The following is a 20286-nucleotide window of genomic DNA, read 5'->3' as shown; positions in this document are numbered from 1 at the left end:
AAGCCGTTTCACGTCACAGTCGGTTAAGCTCAGGACGCACCGGCGATCTCGATGACGTCACCGGCGAGCGTGACGACGCGGTGCCTGGCGGCGCCGTACGCGACGCGCGCCGCCTGCTCCAGCCCGCGCGCCACCAGCGTGTCGCGCAGCGCGTAGTAGAACGCGGCGCGCGCGCGCGCCTCGCCCACGCGCACCAGGTCGAACAGCCGCGGCGCGTTCTCCGGGCTAAGGACGGACGGACGGACGGACAATTGGATATTATTAACGGGTGGTCCAGATAGAGTCCTTCATTTTTATGTCATAACGGGCAATTGAGCTGGTGGTTCGCCTGATGGTGAGCGATCATCACCGCCCGTGAACAGAGTAGAGGTAGTGCCTTTCCGGATCCGCTGCCCGCTTTTAAGGGGTAAGGGCTGAAAGGATTGATGACTGGAAAGAAGGAATAGACCGGGAAGGGTGAGAAATGGAGAATGAGGAAATCAATTTACAATCGGCATCTATTTGTAGAAGCAGGAGCTCTACAATCGACCTTACGCTTCATCCAAAAATTTATGGGCGGTGGTAGCGCTTACCATCAGGCGACCCACCAGCTCCATTGCCGACTATGAGATAATAAAAGGTGTGTGTATGATTCACACACGATAGAAGTGAAACTTGAGTAAACCGACAAAAGAATGAACAAAATAGTATGTATATTTCTGTCTCATTCTTTGCCGGCTTCATTCTATACATTTTTATATTTGTGTCACTCACTTCTCGTTTTTTCCGTTGCATCAGGTTTGAAATCACAACGATTCTAAAGAAGTTTCACTTTAAAAAAAGAAATAATAATGATAAGAAATAATCCTCACAATACAACTTTCTTCTCGTATTGCTTCACCAGATGCTGCTGCTTGTCCAGCGCGATGAACGTGGCCCGCCCGATGTCGTTGCTGCGCAGAAACTCGACGCACGCCTGCGCGGTGTCCACGCTGTCCACGACTATGTTGTCCAGCGCGCCGCAACACGTCGATATGGCAACATCGTATTTGCTGTCTATAGTGCCGAGGTCGCCCTGTGAAAAAATAAATGTAGCTCACATAAAAAAGATATATTTTTAGTTCTTTGGCTACCACTATCATCAGTGGTCACTACAATGTGGTATGTAAAGATGATTGTTATTCTGGAAAAAACCTGGAAATACTCTGTTTGTCTTTTTTTCACGTTGCTTCTGTATTTTTACCAGAAAAACACAACAAAATATTATTTGGAGTAGACAAGCTTTAATTTGAGTTAAATTAAAAAAAAAAATCAGCCATTGTCCTCTAACCGCTTCATTGCCCTGTTGTTTTTTCTGGACCTCTACCGTCTAGACTTCCACAAGGGGGCGTTATCGTCCACTTTGAGAAAGATTACTTAAATGAAATGGTTATATGATATATGGATATATGACAAATAAGATAAAGTAACTTTATTATTGCTATAATAAACATATTTTACCCACTTTTGCTCAATCAAAGCTTACCAATCTCCCTAAAATGCCCGGTATCCGCCCAGAATGTTTCTCCTTCATCAACGCGTCCAAAACTCTGCCCCGGGATCTGTTCGCGTTCATTGCTTGCTTCGACTCTTCCAGTTGTGCTCTGTAATATAATTGTATATATTTTTTTTTGAATGGACAGACTTAATTCGAAATTCTTGGTGACAATTTTTTACATTATATTGTTTAAGATCGCCGAGATGTAATTTCTTTTCTTATAAGATTGTGACTCACATTAAACGGACAGATTTCATTCGAAATCTGTACCCTTATCAAGGTTCGGTGACAGTACATTAATTTTATTAGTTTATCAAATTATCTTGATTAGGATAGCCAGTATTTAATAATTTATTTCTATACAAGCTGCACCCGGCAAACGCTGTTCTACCTTACTCTTATCATTTAGGGGTATGAAAAATAGATGTTGGCCGATTCTCATAGATACCGGATAAGCACAAAAAATTTCATCAAAATCGGTCAAGCCGTTTCGGAGAGGTATGGTAACGAAAACTGTGACACGAGAATTTTATATATTAGATGTTCTGTGTAAGAATGATTCCATCTATATGGCTATCATAAACTAAGTAAAATAAATCTATAAATATCGCGATAAAAACATAATAAAAGCACCTCAATTGTCTCCCCTCCGTAGTAATAGCTGTTTCTTCATTCTTCAACGCTTGCAATCTGCCTTTAACTTGAGTCAATTCCGCCTCTTCAGATGGAACTGTTCTTGATAAATTGTCTCTCATACTAAAAAGAGAAAATTTAATTTATAAGATGCTTATTGATACTAATATATTCCTACTAATATTTTTAAGGCGATAGTTTTTATAGTATGGATGTATGTTACTCTTGCACGCGAAAACAGTTTATCGTATCTATATGAAATTTGGTACAGAGATAGATTATCGACTGGATTAGCACAAAGGCTACTCTTAACCCGGGTACCACGCTAGTTATGCCGCGGGTTACAACTTGTATTTTATCCTCTTCCTTACCCTTCGCAGTCCTTTCCTTTATTCCTCTCTTCAATCCTTTCCTAATCCCGTTCCAACTTGCAGTCGGCAATCCATTTGAATAGGCGTAAGATCTGCATTGGACCTTACGCCTCTCCAAATGTTCACGGGCGGTGGCAGCGCTTACCATCAGGCGACCCACCAGCTCCATTGTCGACGATGACATAAAAAAAAATACAGGTACCTTCTAGGTAAGCGCGTTCCAGCTTAGACCACATCTCAGCTTACCATCATGCGAGATCGAGGTCAAGCTAATACTTTCATGGTTATATCCTGCTAAGCTTAGCCGGTATAGCAATAACGATGCGGTTTTTAAAGCATTTTCTTTATTTTTAAATCGATTTACTTACGATTTCTTCTCATCCAAATCCCTAACAGCCTTTTCATAGGCTTCCTTCATATTGTCCAATTTCTCCCTCTCCTTGGTCTCCGTACTCAAGTAGATTTTCAGCTCGGACTCCGCGAGTTTGAAGTTTTTGTTCGCTTCGTCGACAATTTTCTTCAAATCTATGAGTTTCGCCTGCAATTTGTCCTTCTGCTCTTGGAGGCCTTTTGTTTTTTCCCTGAAATACATGAGAAAATAGACCAATTAGTTGCTTCCTTTACAATTTGTACTAGTCATTAAAATGTTCTTACATATTAGTTTTATAGCATTTATATGTTCGCGAGAGGGTCCTGTAGACACATGAAACCGAAAGAGTAGGAGAAATTAATAGAATTTGATCTCGGATGGCCGAGAGAGGCATAGCTACGGTTTGGCAAAAAGACGCCGGTTCGAATCTCACTTCGTGGTCAAATTTTGTCTAGTCTTTCAAAATTTCTCAAAAATGTTCTTTCTTCCTATTTATTTTGTAATTCTACATAGTATTTACCTTACACCGGCCATAGCCGTTTCCAATTCTTCTTCAGCATTCCGCTTATTGTCCATATGTTTGGCGAGCAGCGCCTCACAGTCCGCTATTTCCCGTTTATTCTTATCTGGTATCTGTAAATAATGATAATAACTGTATTATTACAATTAATAGAAAATAAACAAACATATACATAAGCATATTGGTGCTATGTGTATGTTTGTTTGTCTTGCTTACATTTTTCATAGACGCGGATCTATGCTTTTATATAATTTATTAAAGTATTTTGTACATATTAACAGGGCATAAAAATCGACTGAGTAATTTGTATTTGTATAAAAATGTTTACATTTTAATAAATCATCATCATCATCATCGTCATCATCCATCATCAGCCTATATATTTTCTACTGCAGGAACAGGTCTATGAAGTGCTCGTGAGTTGTACCCTAGGTTCTTATGAAACTTATTGCAGACACCAGTCTCTCACAACTCTAGATATTAAGCAAACCATGTATTTAAAAGTACTGTACCTAACTTTCATGTGAAAATAGGAATAAAGTTATACTTTACTCTCATTTAATACATAAAAAGACACAAACGTTTCCTTACGAAAGTATAACTATGGAAACACTATCTGCGCCCCGCGGTTTCACCCGCGTAAGTCCGTATCCCGTAGGAATATCGGGATAAAAAGTTGACTATATGTTATTCCAGTTGTCCAGCTGTCTACGTACCAAATTTCATTGCAATCGGTTCAGTAGTTTTTGCGTGAAAGAGCAACAAACACACACACATCCTTACAAACTTTCGCATTTATAATATTAGTAGGATAGGATTAGTAGGATAGTAGGATAGTAGGATTAGCAAAATCTCACCAATTCCAATTCGATAAGTTTTCCCCTTTCGTTCTTCAGCAGCTCCTCTAGATTTCCCTTTTTCTTGTTCGCTTGCGTGTTATCCGCTTGCACGGACACCAACTTACGTTTCGACATTTGCAACTTTTCACCGATTTCGTCCTTTTTCTTCTGCATGTCGTCGAATTGTCTGAATGCATATACATTTCTTAAATTTTTGTGTAAAATTAAAAGAAAATAATTTAATATCTACATATGAACGAATATGATTATAGAGTTTCTTGCCAACTGCGTTTTTAAGACAGCGTTCCAAATCTAATGTACCTAAATATATACTTTTTATTATATCAGTGTTTTGTATTTCTTTTTTTTTATTCTCTTAAAAAAAAAATGCAGTGGGGATGTGGTCCAATAAATTGAGTAGTGAGGGTCTGGTGACTTAAAAGTACAGGCTATTCAGTTACCTAGGATAGGCACCAGTTAAGCTATATGTATAAGCAATGTGTTTTTTAAATCTTATATATAAAATTCTCGTGTCACAATGTTAGTCTCTATACTCCTCCGAAACGGCTTGACCGATTCCTCTGAAATTTGGTAAGCATATTGGGTAGGTCTGAGAATCGGCTAACATCTATTTTTCATACCACTAAACGATAAGAGTAAGGCAGAACAGCGTTTGCCGGGTGCAGCTAGTAAAATATAAACATTTTTGACTGAGTTATGAGAAAGTAAACTCAATTCCAATATATTTATATTCAACATAATTTAAATGGGATACTAAGATTCCAGTATGTCTATACATATCATTCTCGATATATTTATATTATACATTTAATATTTAGTTTTTAGTTTCATAGCATACAAATGATTTACAAATCACAAATATTTAAAGAACAGAAAAAATCATTACACCTATCAAAACCAGAAAAGAAACAATGACTCACTGCGTTCCATGCTTCAGTTCCGTAGTCTTGTCACGCAGCTGCTGTTTGATTTCCGCCAGCTTCTCGTCTATTTTGCCCAAATTCTCCTTCAATTCGTCCAATTCTTTTTTCTTGCTCTCTATTATTTTATTAGTTTCGTGGCTGTAATACAATTTAAATGCCTTTAAAAATACATTTTTTATATATGTATTATTATTTGCTTTTTTGACAGTGTTTATATATATAAATGCTTATTAGGAGTGTACAGTTATCTGTCATAAATATATTACAATTAATATTATGACAATCAGTACAATTTAGGGGGACAATACATCCAGAAGACATAATAGGTTCTATTAACAAGAAAAATTATAATTAAAGGGGACATAATAAAAATACGTTTACCATTTAATCGAACACCTTTCCTACAATAGGTCTATCTTTTTCCCACACTGGAACAAGTATTGCTTTAATACGTCATAGGGTTTCCCCCTAGCTAGTCCAAAATTAAATACTATAGGTATACAAAATATGCCCATATGGTCCTTATTCCATATAGGCATTTTTATTTTTGTGTCTGTCTAAAGGCTTGCCCAGAGTCCGTTCGGATATACGTTTCCAAATTTAAAAAACATCATCAAAATCCGTTGAGCCGTTCTTGAGTTATAACCGGTGGTAACAAACACTCTTTTATACACAGATTACTTACATATACTTCTGCAAGAGCACATTCCTAGTTCGCACAGCGGTATTAGTGAGTTCCACTAATTCCACAGCCTCCCTCATCGGCTGTTCCAGTCTCTGCTTCTCTTGTTCGACGAGACGCACTCTGTTCAACTTCTCCTTTCTCATTTCGCTGTATTCTTCTACTTTGACGGCTAGCTTTTCAATTGGTTCCTGTATGTGGATAACATGTTACATAGATATTTTATGGGAATTTAAGAAATGTTAAGGAAAAAAGAGACCTTAAGTCTATTTGCGTATTTACATAATGGATTACTGTTTACGAATAACTTATGTTCTTTAAATAATAAAAAGAAGGTATTATAAAATCTCTTAAGATCTATTGGTTTGACTTCAGCATACATTTTGTTTAATTCATTGCAAAATGAAAACAAAACCAGAATTACTTCTCAAGACTCAGGATTAATTTATGTTATTTCTAAATAAAACATTAACTCTTATGGTTCTCGAACTCGAATCTATTTGAACACTCTTTCTCTAGTTAAAAACTGCATCATTCCTGTTCGATAGAGATGATATATTTTGTTATTTACCCCGGGTTAACAAAGGAAAATACCGTATGGAGAAAAAATGACGGCCAAGTGGAATTTTCCTTTCTGTTTATAACCTGACATGTATGAAATTAGAAACCAATCTTCACCTTATATCTCGATGTTCCGATGATATCTTCCAAGTATTCTAACATTCCCGATTCGTGCTCCGTTTGCGCCTTTGGTTTCATCATGGCTATCTGTTCCACTTCACCCTAAACAAAATACGATATTAACAAAGTGCTATAGGTTTTTGTAAACATTAGCTTGTTCTATAACTTTTACTATAAACATTCGTTTACTAAAAAAAAAAAACAATACAATCAAAGGCCGCGAGTTGGGAGGTAACAATTGAGATTTTAAAATAGGCCCAAATGACGAAAGTTTTAGGTAAAAAACCCCAAAAAAAGCTTAATTAGGCTGAAAATTCTAACTGTTCAATCGTTCACAGACAGTCTAACGCATCTCATCAACAATAATGAAACATACACAATCAAAACACATACTTGCAATATAAGAAACCGATTGTGATCCAAATCAATGCCATGGGACCGCAGCATCTTCGCTACCTCCTTGAACTGAACCCGCCTTCCGTTTAAATTATAGAATGACGAGTTGTCTTTGAACGCTGTCCTGGATACCACAATCTCGCTGTTCGGCACGACCGTGTAGCTCTCTCCTTCCTATAAGAAAATGATAAAAGAACTAAAATCACACATGAATGATGGAATCAACTATTGTCTAACGTGCTCATACACAGAGTATACGTAAGGTAATTAATTAAACGTGGCGTTCCCAATCAGGATAGCAAGATCAACTCATGAAATTATTGTATTATCACCAATCATTGATGAGTGTAGGGAGTTTTCATTAAATCTGTCCGTTAAATGGGTGTCAAAATCAAAATCGAAAAGAAGAATTTATGAAATACTTGCTGCGCCCCGCAGTTTTACCCGCGTAAGTCCGTATCCCGTAGGAATATCGGGATAAAAAGTTGCCGATATGTTATTCCAGTTGTCCAGCTGTCTACGTATCAAATGTAATTGTAATCGGTTCAGTAGTTTTTGCGTGAAAGAGCAACAAACGCACACACATCCTTACAAACTTTCGCATTTATAATATTAGTAGGATAGTAGGCTTTTTACTATAACCGGTTTCCAGTGAAGCTGTAATTACATATGAAAAGCGTAAAATACATGTTGTGACTAATCAAAAGTGCTCCTATAATAAGTCTAATTGAATAAATAAATGGTTTGTGTTTGTGAATATGCATTTTTTTAACGGACACAAGGGAAGCGCTTGACCACGATCACGCCTGCTGGTAAGCCAACACGTGCTCTTAGACGGAGCGCGTCCCTAGAAGGCACCCGCTGTTTACTGTTGTTATGACTGTCAGCTTCTAAAATTTATTTATTATGCTCCTTAAAATCCTGGCCTAATTAAACTCCCATAAACCTCAAATGATATACGAACATCGGTATGCGTTTTATCTAAATTTCTCAAAATAAACTTCCATTACAGCTGGTAAAAGTTGAATTAAGTAATATATTACAATCAATTTTTATGTCATAACGTGAATAACACATAAACATACCGTACCTAAAGCCACAGATAAAGATATAAATAACCTTTTAATAAAAATATATTTTATGTCTATGAAAAATCAATTTTTCAAACTGCCCTTAATATACTATATTATTAAATTTAACATATAATTTTTAAATTAAAAATCGATAAACGTATATAAAGTCAGCCTCCCTGATGATCGATCAGTTTGCCGTGATACTTCATAGTCATAAAATGAAGATTTTAGTAGTATTGTTTGGTAAGTATGAACGCCTTTATTATTTCTTTTCGTATGAATAAGCCTCTTATCATTTATCTAATTTGGCGGCACTATTAACAAAATTATTCGAATTTCGAACGTCGTGAAACATTCAGTCATTCAAATTACAAAAGTTTCTTCATTATAATATTAAGTGTACAGTTGAGCTAGTATACCTAGTTTTTTTTCTCAATTCTTTTCCCAATGAGTAACATAAAATGTATTTTGTATGGAGCGCCCGAGAATACACTCAGAATATCAGCTCTGTACAATATCTACTTAAAGCAGACATGTGGTTCCGTGATCATGAGGAAAATGGGCAGTTTGGTTTAAAACTCTCTTTAATTTCTCCACGCTCATACATTCAGTCCCACTAACGCATTGTGAAACAGAACTAACATATCCTTATTGAATTTTAGCGACGTTCCTGTTCGTCGATGCAGAGCTTAGGCCGCTATGCGGCTGCGGGCCAGCGCCTCCCGTATGCGCAAGCAACTTAAAGACATACCCGAGTGAATGCGACATGCACTGCTCGGGGCCGGGCGGCAGAACATTACAAGTTCTCTATAGAGGAACATGCGAGGACCTCATAAGCATGCTAACGACTAATAATAATAATTTTTATCCCTACAATCAGTACCCGTATCCCTATCCCTACTATCCGTTCTATAACCCGAACTATAACCCGAACTATGACCCAAACTATGACCCCTATAGTTATCTAAAACCACAAAATCTATTGTAACAATAAACAATTGTTTTACTCTCCTTAACATGGTCTTTTATTTAATATTAACAGAGTTTTGTTATAACGTGACACTGATACGAAATAATGTCTGGAGAATATGGCTTGGCTGTGGGTGCAAAGAAATGTTTTTGGGATGCATCATTAAATGTTAGTACTTATTCCAATGAAGTTTCTAGAAGGATTAAATGTCTCACAAGGGCGAACGGACCAACTCGAAACATAAAAATGTTCACATCGAGGGATCCGAGCGTGAATATTCGAAAGAAAATTCTTAAACCTAGGTTAGGCTTTGTACGTACATCAATCCTTTTTTTGCAATAAATTATTGATTATTACATAACAGTTATATACAATCCACTGAAGGTAAAGAGTTAATACATAAGCCACAATATAACATTGCAAAACAATTGAATCACATGTGTATAAGAATAAAAAAAATGTGTATCGTACACAAGCCAAAATGCTTTCTTTTCTACAATATCAAATAATCATTTTAATTTCTGAAGCCTGACAGTGTGTGACTACAAATAATGTAAAACTCAGCAACTACAATGAACTTTAATTACCCCGCTATTTACATTATCACCTGTGAACAGTTGTAAAAATGAAATAGACGGTGCGCTAAATTGAATAAAAATAAAAACGTAAAATCAATTATCAGAATGGCTATAAAACACTAGCATTATTAATTTATCGCAACAATGTTGTGCGCGTTAATGTGTTTAATTAACTGCGTGAATGTACCTACCATATGTATAAGAATCTATTTATTAATAGAGATAAGGGTTTAGGACAGGATTTACGGCGGGAATAAAAGAATAGACTCGAGTGGGTGAGGAAAAGGTTGCTGGTCGTATAGTTAGAACCAGCGGTCCGCTCTGGCTTCGCCCATGATACTTATAATATAGCCTATAGCCTTCCTCAATAAATGGGCTATCTAACACTTGAATATTTTTTCAAATCGGACCAGTATTTCCTGAGATTAGTGCGTTCAAACAAACAAACAAAAAAAAATCTTCAGGTTTATAATACACCTAACTATCGATTAGGCATACAATAATTAATTTAGCAAAATGTGCATTGAATCACAATGACTGCACCGAGTCCGCTAATGCTTATATTGTTATCGTCAGAGTTTAACCTTCCAGCGTTTTACAGATCACGCGAAGACAGGACGTCCGTGGTTCAGCTAGTTGATAGCTTAAAACCGAATTATATTATATTTATTTTTGTAGATATATCACATTAAAATATTGCAAAAATTAATGTACTAAAAAGCTAAAGACACAATAAAAATATAAAGTGACGGAAATCATAAGACCCGAAGATATAAACTACAACTAGGTACAAATTTCAAAGGAAAGAGAAAAATACTATAGGATATGATGATTTGGGATGACCACAAGTTAATGTGTCACATGTGTGTGACATAATCACTGTAAAATTGTTAATGCACTTAGCTCATAATCTATCTCGCGTTAAGCCGGACGCCACTTTAGGACTTTAAGTACCATGGGGATCTCACGTCCCGACATAACATAATGTTACCTGTCGAAACATTTCGTTTATTAAAAAAGTACAAGATGGATTAAGGTGACGGTTAAAATATACAAATAATAATGAAGTACTCGTAAATAGAATCTGTGTTTGACCCCTAAACACAGATTCTATATATTATATTCTAGAAAATTAGGCTTGAGCAATTAGGATCAGGTTAGGGCAGAAACACCTGAAATATATTCCCATATAACGATTTGACGTCAGTAGGCATTCAATTAAAATAATGCGTTAAATTATAATAAAACGTCGGTTAAAATACAATAATACGTTACATTACAAACAGCCTAAATTTCAAATCAATAATTTTCACCTCGCGAGAAGAATCGCTATCCAACAGCATTTTCAATTAAAAAAACATCGACACACAAATGGTCCTTTTTATTATCAGACCATAAACATAAAAGTGTGCCAAGATTGCATAAGGTTTCATTACAAATTTATAATTATACAGAGACAGTACCATTTTTAGAAATGGCTGTGATGTTATTCTCTTGCTTATTACTGATCTTATTTATGTGTATATATCGTTATAAAAGACAAATATGTACAACGGTTAACAAAGCGGGAGGATGTAAAGACGACATTCCGTATTTTGGAAGTTCTTTATATTTCTTGATAAGTCCGGAACGTGCGTATTTTTTGTACTTTATCAAGTTTCTATACTATACAGTGATGAATTGATTATAACGATGGAAAATATTTCGTAGTGATTATAAAGAAATTGATACATTATAGTCAAGTAACAACCAAGCGAGGTGGAGTATTGCTGTCGTCGCTTGGACCTTTCATATATTACTACAGTGAGTATCGAGTTTCTTATGAATTAGATTTAAATAACAATACTTAACAGAAATATTCTAGATTGAAATGAATTAAATGGTTGATATTATTGCAATAATGATTTATATGGCTATAAAATAAAAAAAGACTCGGAAAAAATCATAAATTCTTAGACGGAGAAAGGGAAGCCAGCTAGACTCGCCATAACGCGTTATATAACTGTTCCTTACTCATCCTTAATGTTATTGTATTAGTTATATTGTGTAAATAAGTAATTGTATTTAAGTTTACCTTGAACTCTTTATTTTATATAAGGGAAGTTGTAGTTGTAGTTTTTGCATAGTTTATGTCACACAATTTTTCAGTTATTGGTGTGCCTTTTAATTGGCGTATCTCATAATTTATAAATATATTAATAATTTCTTATAAACAGCTGTAAGGTACCTTTATGAATAAAATAAAAAAAAAACGAAGCGGTTTACCTTCTCATAAAAAGTATCACTTCAATAACTTCCATCTATGTTTTATGCATTTTCAGTGATTACAGAGCCAACATTCGCAGAAAAAGTATTAAGAAATATGTTAGAGAAGGACGATTTGATTCGCTTCACAAAACCAGTCATTGGTAATGCTATGATCTTTGCACCTGGTACGTTAATCTATAAATAATACATTACGTATATTTTATGTACAATATTTTAAATTCCTTTCGATATGTCATGCAATATACAATATTCAAACTAACCCCACTTTTACCCACTGGAGTTTAATTAAAGCAATGACTGTGTCTACGAGCAGGTATTTATTTCTTAATGTTTCTATTTCAGTGTCAGTTTGGAGACCGCGTCGTAAAATTGCAATACCAGCATTCAGTCCAAAGGTCATCGCCAACTTTGTCAAAATTTTCGCAAGGCAAAGTAACAAATTAGCTGATTTACTGAAGCCGATGGCAGGCGCTGGCAGATTTAAGATTTGGCTACAAATTAACGCGTACAATTTAGACTCTGTTATGGGTACAGTATTAAATGACCATGAATAAATAGAATAAATAACAATTGAATATACAAAAGGCATTATCACAAAAATGCTAGCCGCTCAATGCATTGCATAGAACAAACCTAGTTCTCGGTTATAAAGCAAACTCGAAACCTAAAAATTCCTGCTATAATATCCACGTGAAATTATTTTTAACGCCTATTCATTTTAATTTAAAATTTTTACAGTGCGATAACTGCTTTCGTAAATAATACATATACAATACATACTTAACTTCTCTATACTCCCTTCTTATAGAAACAGGAATGGGCGTCCCGTTAAATTCTCAAGATAACCACGACAACGCCTTTTTAATAGCAACCAATGACGCAATGCGATACTGCTGCGAGAGAATGTTTCAACCCTGGCTCAAGACAGATTGGTTATACAAATTGTTTCCTCAGTATCAAAAACTAATGCAAGCAACTAAAATCATACACGACTTCACTGACGAGGTATTAATGTTGCATCTTTAAAGGCATCCTTAATTTTTATCACATATCTTATATATTCATATCAAAATAATTCTAATTTGAAGGTAATAGAAAAGAGGAATGCACTACAAAAACGAATAGAAAACGATTACCACATAACAGGTAAGGTTGTTTACTATTCAATCCATGCCTAAAGAAAGGAGGAATAAGATCCGTCTCATATGTAAATGTTACCAATTTTAGATCAACTACAAAACCAAGAAATAACTTTCCTTGATATCTTAATAAATCATGGTGGTGGTCACTATTATAGCAATACTGAGCTGCGTGAAGAGGTATTGACATTTATTGTGGCAGCAACCGACACTTCAGCTGTCTCGATGTGTTTCACCCTTAAACTTCTTGCAAAATATCCAGAGATACAACAGAAAGTTTTCGAAGAGTATGTACCTATATATTTGATCTTCTTTTTCCTACACGTACACATTATAAGTTCATTATACTCTGTTTCCATTACAAGGAGCTGACCAACTGTACAAGGCTGTGTTAGCACCCCCTCTGTAAATAGGTTCCTAAAATAATCCTGTCATTCTTTGGCGTATGTTGAAATATTTTAAATGGTGTATAATATGCTTATATACTGGTACATATATTAATTACTTATCTTGTGTCCAGAATCTTTGAAGTCTTTGGAGATTCAGAACGCCTTCTGGAAAAGGATGATCTACCAAAACTAAAATACTTAGAGAGCGTTATAAAAGAGACCATAAGATTATTCCCACCGGTGCCTTTCATCATAAGAACCGCAACTGAAGACTTTCCGCTACGTAAGTGAAAGGCAAATTCTTACTATTGTACGGTAAACGCTGTTGTTTTTCTATGTATAGCTCTCTGGGTCTTCATAGTTACACTTCGTGCATCATAAATACATATTTGATATTTAAATGTAAGTAAAAAAAATCACGTTTATATTATTATATTATGGTACTACAGTATTGTTAGGTCCAATAAGCCTAAATATTTATTATTGAAAAAATTAACGATGCAGACAGAATATAAATATACCTTATAGTAATTAACGGTAATCTAATATTATACCTATATATTTCGCGATATACTGTTTTGATATATTGTACTAAATTAAATTAAGTACATAGTGGGAAGATACTGTCATCTAAGATACAGGCTCGGCCTAGTTTAGATAGTACTACTAATAAATACTACTAGTGTCCATAGTTATAAGTTTTTGTTTCAAGAATTGAAGCCACATATAAAATGTTTATGTAAGGAATGGATCAATATTTTTTTTTATATTCTTTCTTATTATTACCTATTATTTTTAGATAAAGACATTACAATTCCCAAAGGAGCTGGTGTAACAGTAAGCATTTATGGTCTACATAGAAATCCGAATGTTTGGGGTCCGGATGCCGAAAGCTTTGACCCCGACCGGTTCTTAACAGATGAGATAAAAGAAATGCACCCCTGCGCTTATATACCATTCAGTTATGGACCACGGAATTGTCTTGGTAAGTGAACTTTATTTATAAACTAGATCCTCGTCCCAGGTCCGCCCGGACATTCAATTTTCTGTTTTATCGCAAGGGAGCATTTAATCGAGATAAAAACTTCGAAACAATAAAACTTTCACATTTATAATATTTCACATTAACATTTTCTCATTTACTATAAAGTATAAAAACTGTTAACCGCATTCAGATTTGTACAGTAATTATAACAAACCGGTAAGCAAATATAGCTTCTATAGCATATGTGTATAGTACTAATGGAGCATAAATTTGCTATATATGAGACCATTTCCTTTTCCTCATCCTTCCCAGTCCATTCCTTCTATCCTGTCATTAATCCTTTCCATTTCACTTACCCCATAAAAGCGGGCAGCGCATTCGCAGAGCCACCTTTGCGAATGTTCATGGGCGGTGGTGATCGCTTACCATCGGCGAGCCACCAGCTCAGTTGCCCGCTATGACATTAAAAAAAAAGCTATGGTATACCTTTTCCCAGTCCGACAATCTCTTCCAGGTTACCAGTACGCGATGATATCCATTAAAACAGCCCTATCAACAATTTTGCGGCGTTACCGTGTAACAGGCGAACCGGAAAGCAGTCCCGTGCCAAAAATACGAGTGAAGTTCGACATTATGATGAAAGCAATTGACGGCTTTGAAGTGGCCTTGGAGTTACGATGAATTAACGATATCTTAGTTTATGTAATTACATGTTTGTTAGAAGTATAATATTGTTTGTTAATGGTTATATAATATGTTATGATAAATAATAAATTACTTGGGTAAGTATGATAGGTGTTTATGACATGAACATGACGGTTTTACAATTTAATATCTACACTTATATTATAAAGAGGAAAATTTTTGGAACACAGTTCCTTATCGCGCGTTGTGAAAGGGGGCTAGACGGAAAAAAATTCTCACGAAAATTTATAACCACAATTTTAGCTATAGTAAGCTATTGTAAGCTGTGCAGCGTGCGCATGTTTCTCTGTCTGTCTCTGTCTCTCTCTCTCTCTCTCTCTCTCTCTCTCTCTCTCTCCTTCTCTCTCTTTCTCTCTCTTTTAGAAACGAAAGGAATTTCGTTCCATCCGGGTGTCCCTTGACACCTCTCAACTTTTTTTTTTGTTCCTAACGTTTTCACGCAAAAAAGCTGCACCGGTTTCGAAAATTCACAATTGGAAAGTTGCAACTTCACTGAGTGACATCCTACTAATATTATAAATGCGAAAGTTAGTAAGGATGTGTGTGTGTGTTTATTGCTCTTTCACGCAAAAACTACTGAACCGATTGCAATGAAATTTGGTACGTAGACAGCTGGACAACTGGAATAACATATAGGCAACTTTTTATGATACCGACTTACGCGGGTGAAACCGCGGGGCGCAGTTAGTAGGCTATATATGTACCACGGCAAGCAATAAGTTGGGGCGAACAGTTAGTCAGAAATCATTCGCATTTGCGCATCTTCAATCGAATACACTTCCCTCGAAAGTATAGAGATCGTAAAACATTACACAGCCTATTTACAATACAACAATCATTTGGATAAAACGTTCTAACAGCATGCGTTTCTCTTTCTCCAACGCGTTGCAAATAACACGTTCAAATCAATTTATATAATTAACGTCACTTCAATTAGCCATACTTATATCTCGAACATAATTAGTGAATTTAGGAAAATATAAAACCAATCCATCGTTGCTTTAGCTTTTATTGTTCAAGATGAAGACGTTATTTTTATTGAGTGAGTATCACTATATAGTATAAATCAAAGTCGCTTCCCGCGTCTGTATGTATGTACGCTTAGATCTTTAAAACTATACAACCGATTTTGATATTTTTTTAATAGATAGAGTGAAAAAAGCAAAAGCTATCCATTCATAAAGCTGTAAGTAATAATAATAATATGTCATAATAAATAAACTTCCACAAACATTCAAAACATTAATAACAAAATTGGCGCATATAATCTACCTACTAGGTGGGGATCAAATCTTCTCTCTCGTCTGGTATACGAGTAAAAATTAACCTACGTTCTTATTCTGACAACAATAACAATAATATTTCATAAAACGCTATATTAAATTTTATACATACTTGAGAGTCGCTATTGCGTGAAAGACTTAAAAAAAACATACATCCATCAAACCATCGTCATTTTCGTGCTTATAAATGGAAATAGCTATAAGTTCTAAAATTGAATATTTACAAATTGAATCAATTATATCTATGTATGTCGACTATATCTGATCCTATAATCAGTAATTGGAAAAAACTAATGAATTACTTATATTCGATTGATATTCTTGCTTATTCTAATTTCTACTAAGGTAGATTAGTACTAGAATTATAATACTACTACTACTACTATTAGTAAGGATGTGTGTATGTTTGTTACTCTTTCATGCAAAAACGACTTAACCGATTGTAATGAAATTTGGTACGTAGATAGCTGGACAACTGGAATAACATATAGGCAACTTTTTATCTCAATATTCCTACGGGAAACTGACATACGCGGTGGAATCGCGGGGCTCAGCTCGTCTTTTATTTATATTTATATTCGCCTATCAATGATAATAATAAAGTATTTATTGATCTTCTCTATGGGTACATATAACTTTTCAACCCAAAACTCGATCAGCCTCTATCTTGGAGTCCACCTTCCTTTGTGTCAATGTTAAGAATCAAAAATTCTTAACATTAACATAACAATAGCTAAACCGATTTGTTTGATAGATTGGATGTCCTAATTAAAGGATAGCTCTCCTTCTTCTAGCTAGAACAGCATAGCGTTATGTAAATCGATTTGCTTGTTGGATTGGTGAGTCCCCTAGTTGGGACATAACTAACATGTTTCCCGCCGTTTCTAACCATTTTTTTTAAGTGGAGAATGCTCATGCATACCCACGGCGCGGGGAAAGGCCGTGGGTTTTGTCGGACTCCCACTGCCTAGGGAGGCAATGGACCTACCGACTAAACTCCACTGTGTCCCCTCTTCCCGCGCTATTCGCCGAGGTCGTGGGAGCTCATATGAAATCATCCACTACCCCGACTGCGGCCGCCTGTAAACAAGCCCACCATCAGATTACAAGCCGTTTCTAACCTAACCTAACCCTGATCTGTATTTCAGTGGCTCTGCTGGCTCTAGTCGCCGCAATCTACGCAGATAAACCCGTGCTGATCTGTCGGTGTGCACCAATCCAGCCCTTGTGTGCAAACAACTTCAAGACCTACGACAGCGAGTGCAATATGAACTGCGATTCAAAGAGAACCGGTCGATACTTATACAAACTGTACGACGGACCGTGCCGCACGTAGGCGTTTTATAAAGTTTCGACTAGAGAAACGTATACATTATAGATAGTTAATATGTAGCAATATGCACATACAAGAATGATATATATGGATGAAATGGATATATGTGGATCAGTTTAGCTATGCGAATTTTGTGAAATATCTCGGTATAAGAAAACACGTTTCTGGTCGAAAATATTGAAATTACCATTGAATAAATGATATAGAAAATAAAGCACCTATTAATTTTGTTATTGATTTATTAAAATAAAGAAAATTAGATGACCTATGACATCATTACAGATGATGACAAAATTAACCTATTGTTATTTTTAGGAAATTGAAGTAGTTTTTCATTTCTTGAAAACACAAAGAAATAAGTTTTCTATATATGGAACTTAGTTAGATTTATTAATCACCCCCGAAACCTCCTGTATATGTATGTACAATATGTATTTTTTTATTTAAATCGCCGGAGCCATTTCTTTTGAACAGACGGACGAAGTCGCGGGCGGAAAGCTAGTAACATATAGTCTGATTTTTTAACAAAAAAATCTAAGCCGCAGAAATGTTCCATATCTTCCAAAAGGATGAGTATTAAAATATATCCAAATTTAACTATTTCCGACTCCGTTGGATGGCTTTGGCTGGCTGATGACCGATAGCTGAACACATGAGGCTTTTCAAGTACAATTTGTTTCTTTAAGCACTTTAGAAAAAATACAATCCTAATAAGAATTAGGTAACATTAATTTATATAGTCTTAATTTGAATTCATCAAACCTAATTAATTAACACGTAAATATTAAGAGTTTTGAATTGAGAACTAGTTTTGAAAACAAGGTAAGGTTTAGAAGGTAACAAACGGACGGATAAATCAATTTAGGTATAACGTGTATAATTTTTCGAATGCATGTTTCAATTAACTCGTAAAAATCAATTTACGTAATTAATGTTACCACATCATTGGATTGTAATTATTTTAAAAAAATAACGAAATGTAGCATTTATAAAACTTGACATTCATAGTCACTCTCCATTCTAGCAGTGCAAGATGAAGACGTTCCTTCTATTTAGTAAGTCTTTATTCAATCTTTATAACAAATTGAGAATATGCTTTTTTCGGGTAGGCAGCACCCATAACATTATGTTTTTATATGTGGTAGTCGAGCACGCTTCGGCACGAATTGGGCCAGCTCGCACCGGGGAAGTACCACACCCCCACAGAGGACCGGCGTGAAATAGCATTCTGCTGTGTTTCGTTCGGTGAGTGGGGGAGCCGGAGGCCCATATCCTTTTCCTTCTCCTTCCCAGTCCTTTCCTTTATTCCTCTCGCCAATCCTTTCTTAATCCCTTCCCAATTTAAAGTCGGCAATCCATTTGTAGAGGCGAAAGGTCTGTAATCGACTTTACGCCTCTACAAATGTTCATGGGCGGTGGTAGCGCTTACCATCAGGCGTCCCACCAGCTCCATTGCCCACTGTGACAAAAAAAAAAAATGGACGTCTGTGGGGGGCGCATTTGCATTCAACCAGGCAATGCGTCTGCTCGTTTGCTTTTCAATAACATAAAAAGAAATGCAAATGCTGTGGATAACTTTTAGTCAAATTAAACCAGAGTATAGGAACGTTTAATCCGATGAAATTTGGAAGATTTATCGGCGAAATCTTGATTTAGAGTAACCATTTTACATGCTGAAGCCAGCACCTTTATTCATATATGTAGTACCCCGGTAAGAAATATCCTATGTGCTTATCCGAGCTTACAATCTGTGGCGAATTGCATAGAGTTCCAATCAGAAGTTTGTACGTGTAAGAATAACAAACATTTATGTGGTAGTCGAGCACGCTTCGGCACGAACTAGGCCAGGTCGCACCGGGGAAGTACCACACCCCCACAGAAGACCGGCATGAAATAGCATACTGCTGTGTTTCGTTCGGTGAGTGGGGAAGCCGGAGGCCCATATCCTCTTACTTACCCTTCCCAGTCTTTTCATTAATTCCTATCTTCAATCCTTTCCTAATCCCTTTCCATATTGCTGTCGGCAATCCATTTGAAGAGGTGTAAGTGTAACGACTAAATCTAAAACGACTTACGAATAAATCTCAAACGTACTAATCTTGTGTAGATTTCACGTATCGTGTCTTTGTTTATAGGATGTCCCAGCTAAAACTCTTAGAGCTTACTAACCAAGACGTGCGTGACGTGTGTTTCAGTTGCTCTGATGGCTCTCGTCTCAACAATCTACGCGCACAGATACCCTTACTACTATTGTGCGTGCGCACCTGGGAAGCTCGTGTGTGCGAACAACCACAAGACGTACGCTGGCGAGTGCAATATGAAATGCTATGCGCGAACAACAGGCGTTCTCTTATACAAATTATACGATGGACCCTGCAACAAAGTGTCCTAAAAAATTTCGACTGAAGAAACGTATGGAGGAGCAAAGCGTCTGGATGACGATAAGATGCTGCTTAATATAATGTGACCTCTAAATATGTGGATATGTTATTTGAATTTTTACAGCTGTCATACAACACGTTTTTTCGAGAATACCTACTGCCTTGTTAAATAAATAGAATGATATAAACAAGTTTTTCTTTATGCTATCCCTCTTTCAATCTATATAGAA

At 36.0% G+C, this 20286-nt stretch overlaps 1 protein-coding gene across 1 annotated transcript in view; it reads right to left on the bottom strand.

Annotated features, from left to right (window-relative positions):
• Nucleotides 1–20286, bottom strand: part of LOC119836716 (structural maintenance of chromosomes protein 4) — a 51122-nt gene that overhangs the window by 9025 nt on the left and 21811 nt on the right. The window contains exons 3-13 of the mRNA XM_038362149.1: nucleotides 6950–7126; nucleotides 6554–6658; nucleotides 5879–6066; nucleotides 5191–5331; nucleotides 4268–4436; nucleotides 3411–3523; nucleotides 2889–3101; nucleotides 2150–2272; nucleotides 1505–1622; nucleotides 852–1054; nucleotides 41–225 (exon numbers count right to left, since the gene is read on the bottom strand). Coding sequence (XP_038218077.1) covers nucleotides 41–225; nucleotides 852–1054; nucleotides 1505–1622; nucleotides 2150–2272; nucleotides 2889–3101; nucleotides 3411–3523; nucleotides 4268–4436; nucleotides 5191–5331; nucleotides 5879–6066; nucleotides 6554–6658; nucleotides 6950–7126 — 1735 coding nt within the window. The remainder of the gene's footprint in view (nucleotides 1–40; nucleotides 226–851; nucleotides 1055–1504; nucleotides 1623–2149; nucleotides 2273–2888; nucleotides 3102–3410; nucleotides 3524–4267; nucleotides 4437–5190; nucleotides 5332–5878; nucleotides 6067–6553; nucleotides 6659–6949; nucleotides 7127–20286) is intronic.

The sequence above is a fragment of the Zerene cesonia genome, chromosome 25 (genome assembly GCF_012273895.1).
Source record: "Zerene cesonia ecotype Mississippi chromosome 25, Zerene_cesonia_1.1, whole genome shotgun sequence".
In the NCBI taxonomy this organism is placed as follows: Eukaryota; Metazoa; Arthropoda; class Insecta; order Lepidoptera; family Pieridae; genus Zerene; species Zerene cesonia.
Note: the sequence above shows the minus strand (reverse complement) of the source record. Positions and strands in the feature narration are given on the sequence as shown.